The following is a 5,704-nucleotide window of genomic DNA, read 5'->3' on the forward strand; positions in this document are numbered from 1 at the left end:
GAGTCAAATGCCCTTCCTGGTTCCTGGTGGCTCATGTTATCTTGTCATGTCATCATGTCCTGCGCCAGTGTAGTTGGTATCATCTTATTTCTCCCTCCTCTGTCTCCTGTCATTCCGTTTTTCTTGCTATTTGCTACCTCTGCTCACTGCATGAGTTGCTTTCTTGGGTGACTTTGTTAACTATCTCTTCTTTTCGGGCAAGGTGTTTTGGTGGGGTCTGATGGCTTGGGAAAGGTGGAGTAGTATAAACTAAAAGTAAACTGAAGTCCTTTTCCTCCCCTTTCTGCTCTGTCCCCTTTGATACCTCTCATCTCAAAGCACTTCAACCATTTCCTTCTGCCTGTAGCCCAAAGGTCTCTGCTCTCAGGGTTGGACCACTTTCTCAGCTGAGTTTTACTTGCTAAACCAACACAACTTCAAAAGGTAACTTTTGAAACCTGCGAGTCCTTTCTTTTCCTACCTATTTTTCTTTACTTGTCTCTTATTCATGACTTTTATTGAATATGGGCCTAGACAGCATGAAAGCTTTGGGAAGGGTTCCTTTCCTGATTTCACAGGTCAGGGCTGATGCCACAGGAACCTTGCTGTCCTAAGTAGAGTCTGGGCATTACACAGGAAGGAGCTGGACCTGAGTGAAGGAATGCCAGTTAGATACTGTGTTGTACTTAGTTGATAAGTCAGCCATCCATGTCTGCATTCATTAGCTATCTTTTTCTGCTTAAGAAAATGTCTTCAAAATTTTATTACTTTCTCATATATATTTTCAAATTAAGCTCAACAATGTTAAGATTTGGGACTGAGTTTGGAACTGCAGGCTCATATCTGTAATTTCAGCTACTTAGGAGGTAGAGATAGAGGGATCTTTTTTTACCTGAGGAAAAAAATGTTATTGAGCTCCTGTCTTGAAGAACAAACTAGGTGTGATGGTGCTTACCTTTTATCCCAGCTACATGGAGACAGAGATGGTAGGTTCCTGGTCAGACGCCCATCTAAGCAACATTATTTCCAGACCCTATCTGAAAACTAGGTAAAGCAAAAAAGACTGAAGATATGGTTCAAGTGGTAGAGCACCTGCCTACCAAGTGTGAGGTACTGAATTCAAACCCCATGCTGCCATAAAGAAAATTAGATTTTGACAATTGAAAGTAATCTTGTATACTCAAAACGAATAAGCTTAACAGTTTTCCTTACAAAGATGATTCCATTTCCTGCCCAGTCCCCTTTGCCTTCCCTGGCCAGGATTCTGAATGTATAAATAGAAGGACAATCAGCCCAGTCGGAGCAGCTGGTGCCTCCAAGAAACCTTCCACAGGTGTCACATGCTTTGTGCTGTTGATTTCAGGGCTCAGCTTTGAAGTGTTAACAACACATTTTCTTGAAGGTTTTTTTTTGTGGGGTGCAGTACTGGGGTTTGAACTGAGGGCCTGCTCTACTACTTGAACTTCACACTGCTCACTCCCCTAGATGTTTTATATAAATCTTACAAGTTGCTAAATTGTCAGATTGCTAACTGTACCAAATGTGCAAGGAAGTCGTTCCATGCCCTCTCTCTGTTTCCCTCTCCTCGTGAGCTTTGGCTCTGAAATGCCTTTTTCTGAATTCTTGTCCTGCTTATTGAAGGCCAAGATGAAAAGGCAGGTCTGGCAGAAGCGCAACATCGCCAAAGCCTCAGTGTGCTGGGTGAGTTTCATCACTCACAGCTGGGCAGCGCCAGGGGGAGGGCTGCAGACTCTAGGCCAGTGGAGACCCAGTCTTACACCCTCCTGGGAAGTAACACAACACCTTCTGCAGACTCATTTTCCCAAGGAGATTGAGAGGCCACTCTTTTGGCAAAGAAGCACTATCTTTTTAGGGTCTGGTTTCTGTCATTCTGTGGCCACAGGATAACTTTTGTTATACTTGAACTTCTTGGAAGTTCACCTGGCCTGGACCTTGTGTGATAGAGAAGTCAGCCATGCTGTCTTGGCAGATTTCACACCAGCCATGTCCTAGGTAAAGGCCAAGCTGGCAGCAACACAGATTTGGCCTCTCAGGCACTATGAAGTTCACATCACTTTCCCACTGTCTCCACTGGGAGCAGAGCACCACCTAATGTTCCTCAGCAGATCCCCACCCCACTGCCCCTGGCTGGAGCCATTACAGGATAGCCAATTACCAACCCCATCAATCATCCCCACCCCACACACCCATTTCTGCACCTGAGTACATGTGCCTAGGTAGAGATTCATACTTTAGAGAGTTTTACTTCCATTAGGAAACCTGCCTGGAGTGCCCTTCTGGAGCATATGTGTGCTCTGTGTGTGTGTGTGTGTGTGTGTGTGTGTGTGTGTGTGTCTGTCTGTCTGTCTGTCTGTCTGTCTGCAGGTCCCATGGGACATCATGTGTCCCTTCTGGTTCTGTAACCTGTGTTGACGGTGGGAAGAGGATCTTGGGATGTCTTTTCTCACAGTTTGTATCTGTAATGATGAAGGCATTTAATATGTGGACATGGCCTGTGTAGGAGGGCATTATTGGCTTCTGCCTCTACGCCAGGCCCTCAGGGTAAGGACCCACTTGCCTCTGCCCTTGCAGAGTGCAGGGTGGTCATTTAGGGGGAGGAAGCAAATAAGAGTCAACTATCAGAAATGTCCTCTGGTGGTTGCTAAGAGGATTGTGCTCTAGTATTCTGGACTTACTCTTTGGATGATGGGCATTGTACCCCAGCCCCAGGTAGCATCTCTTGTAGATGTTAAAAGAAGCAAAGCGATTGGTCCTTTGGAGAGGCCCACACCACATCTGGTTGGTAAGAATCTGTTTAGGGTGGCATTCAGTATTCTGGTGACTTTACCAAAATTTTCAACCTTGCAGACCCAAATCATGGGTTTGTCAGGCTTCTGACCTCAGCGCCATTGATATTAACCGTGTAGCTCTGTTGTCCTGTCTGTTCTGTGCATTATAGCATGTTGAACAAATTCTCCTGGCCTCCTCCCTCCAGATGACAGTAGTACTTTCCTTCTAGTTGTGACAATGAAGTAGTCTTCAAGTATTACCTAGTTCCCCTCTCCCCTCAAGACAAAATGACTCCCAGTTCAAAAGCACTATGTTGGCATGTGAAAGGTACCTGTCATTTGGGGAGAGCCAGAGGTAACCAAGAGCTGGCAAGTGTTGGTTAAGTCAGTATGCCAGTTCAAGTCTCAGGTAGATGGATGCTGGGACAGCTGGTTTTAGAGACTGTATGCTTTACCTGTAACTCTGGGGACAGGCTCTGCAGAAAGTCTAACTCTAATGCTGAATGAGGAAGAGAATTCAGTGATTCTGTGGAAGTATACCAGTCCTGGGGCTGTTAATGGCTCTCCTATAAGGGGAAGAATTGTGTGGGCAAAAGGATTTGGAAACCATTGAGTTCAAAGTGAAACAGTTCTTTATTTCAGAATGTATCCGAGTCTTTAATACGCTATTGTGGTTTACAAGTTTCCTAGAGAGTTGATATTCACTGTTGGCCAAACTTATTAAAACCATGGGGCTTCTCTTGTGCCTGGATTTATTAGCAAACAGATTGAGAAGACCTGAGGTGCCCATTTACACCCTCTCATGTGGGGGTGGTGCTAGGCTAGACACTCTCATCTTGTGCTTAAGTTGAGAAATCCTCTTCTTAGGCTTTCTTGGTTCATCCTCTGTACCTGCCCCACCCCCCAGTCCCACCCAAGGCTCTGACATCTTTGAGATAATGTTAAGGTGTTTGATCTGATTTTAGACTAGTAGAAAGTGATTGATTTTGCTTATCTCTGCACTGATTCATTATTATGAGACTCACAGTTTTATTCTCAGAGGGAAACCCATGTGTCTTATTTAGACACTTTTTTTTTTCCTGAATAGGAATATCAGTAAAGACCCAAGTGCTGCTATCTTGTTAGCCTATATCCTTAAGGTGTCCTGGGGACTTTGGAGGGTCTGTTGTGGGTCCTCCTTCTCAAGGGGAAGCAACGGTGGCAGGGACACTTAATAAATAGGTACCAAGTCATGGGTGGGTAGATGGTGTTCACATTTGAAAGGCAGGGCCAGAGTTTTATCTAACCTCAGCCTGTATCTACCTGAAATGTGTATAATATAGACAAAGCAATATCAATACCTTCTTCCACCCCCAGAAAACAGTGAGAATACTCAGGTTGTCTGTAGTGAGGTCACATGGGGTTTGACTGCTAGAGTCCTGTCCTAGGGATTCTAGTTCTGGGCAGTGGGATATGAATCCACACAGAAATTGTGTTCCTTGGACTGCTTCCTGTTTCCTCTGATGGATCTGTGGGCTGCTTGCTAGGGGTGGGAAAGACAGACACAGAGCCAGCCAACCAGACTGTAGCAAGGTGCTGTTTGTAAGGGAACAAGTCCCCAGGGTGGCCCCAGACATTTTCCCACCCTTCTGGGAACTTGGAGTGAAGCCAAGGAGTTCAGGGCATAGGCATGCCACACCATGCTGTCCTTCCAGTGTTGTTGGCAGGGCAGAGAAGGATCTTGGGGGTTGGAGGAACTATCATTCTACCCTCCTCCCCCACCCCCACCAGGCCCCCAGAATGACTTGGGAAGCAGCACTGGGAACTGGGTTCATGAGTTAACAGTCACAGTTAAGAGGTGTCAGGCTATTGAGATCATAAAGTTCATGTCTGAGATTGAAACTTGTGGCATTTGAACAGATGAAGTCTTAGGTATGCTGCTGTATTTTAAATTCCAAGATTCCTTCCTTCCTTCCTTCCTTCTCTCTTTCTCTTTCTCTTTCTCTCTTTGTGTCAGTAATATATTTTATAAGGAAGACATGTAGAAGTTAATAAAACAAACCCACCAGGTACCTGTGGCTCATGCCTATAGTCCTACCTTCTCAGGAGGCTGAGATCTGAGGATTGTGGTTTGAAGCCAGTTGGAGACAGGAAAGTATGTATATGAGTCTCTTATCTCCATTAACCACCCAAAAGGCCAAAGTAGAACTGTGGCTGAAGTGGTAGAGCACTAGCCTTGAGCAAAAAAAACTCAGGGACAGCACCCAGGCCTCCAGTTCAACACTGGCACACATATACATATGTACATACATACACACAAATATATATGTATATATCTATCTATCTATATATAAACCCATTACATGCTAACACATATTTCCAGGAAATTTAACTATGTTTTCCAAAATAAAAGTCTAGAAGCATGGCATTGTTTTATGTTTTTACAAATCGACACCATGTTTGGTATAGTAGTAGTCAGTTGGATAGATAGATTGTCTTCTGCTTTCAGTGTGTTAAGCTGTCATGTAGTCTCTGGCTGCTTCTGAGAGTGGAAGAGTCAAGAAAATTCTTAGTATGTGAGGCTCAGTGGCTCATGCCTGTAGTCCCAGTTACTTTGAGAGTGGAGATTAGAAAGATTCCAGTTCAACCAGCTGGCCTGGGCAAAATTGTTCATGACCCTCTTCACAACCAAAAAAGCTGGGTGCAGAAGTGCATGCCTGCCATCCAGCTATGGTAGGAAGCATAAATAGGAAGTTCTCAGTCCAAGATGGCCTAGACCCTATCTCAAAAATTCTAGCACGAGGGGGCTGGGAAGGTGGCTCAGTGGTAGAGTGCTTGCCGTGCATGCATGAGGCCCTGGGTTCGATTGCTCAGCACCACATACGCAGAAAAAGCAGGAAGTGGGGCACTGTGGCTCAAGTGGTAGAGCGCTAGCCTTGAGCTGAAGAGCTGAGGGA

General features: G+C 45.1%; 1 protein-coding gene across 1 annotated transcript in view; it reads left to right on the forward strand.

The window, feature by feature from the left end:
• Positions 1 to 923: 923 nt before the first annotated feature.
• Positions 924 to 5,704, forward strand: part of Prkce (protein kinase C, epsilon) — a 435,536-nt gene continuing 430,755 nt past the window's right edge. The window contains exons 1-2 of the mRNA XM_013017906.1: positions 924 to 965; positions 1,621 to 1,680. Coding sequence (XP_012873360.1) covers positions 924 to 965; positions 1,621 to 1,680 — 102 coding nt within the window. The remainder of the gene's footprint in view (positions 966 to 1,620; positions 1,681 to 5,704) is intronic.

This window comes from Dipodomys ordii, unplaced genomic scaffold (assembly GCF_000151885.1).
Source record: "Dipodomys ordii isolate 6190 unplaced genomic scaffold, Dord_2.0 Scaffold37, whole genome shotgun sequence".
NCBI classification, from domain to species: domain Eukaryota; kingdom Metazoa; phylum Chordata; class Mammalia; order Rodentia; family Heteromyidae; genus Dipodomys; species Dipodomys ordii.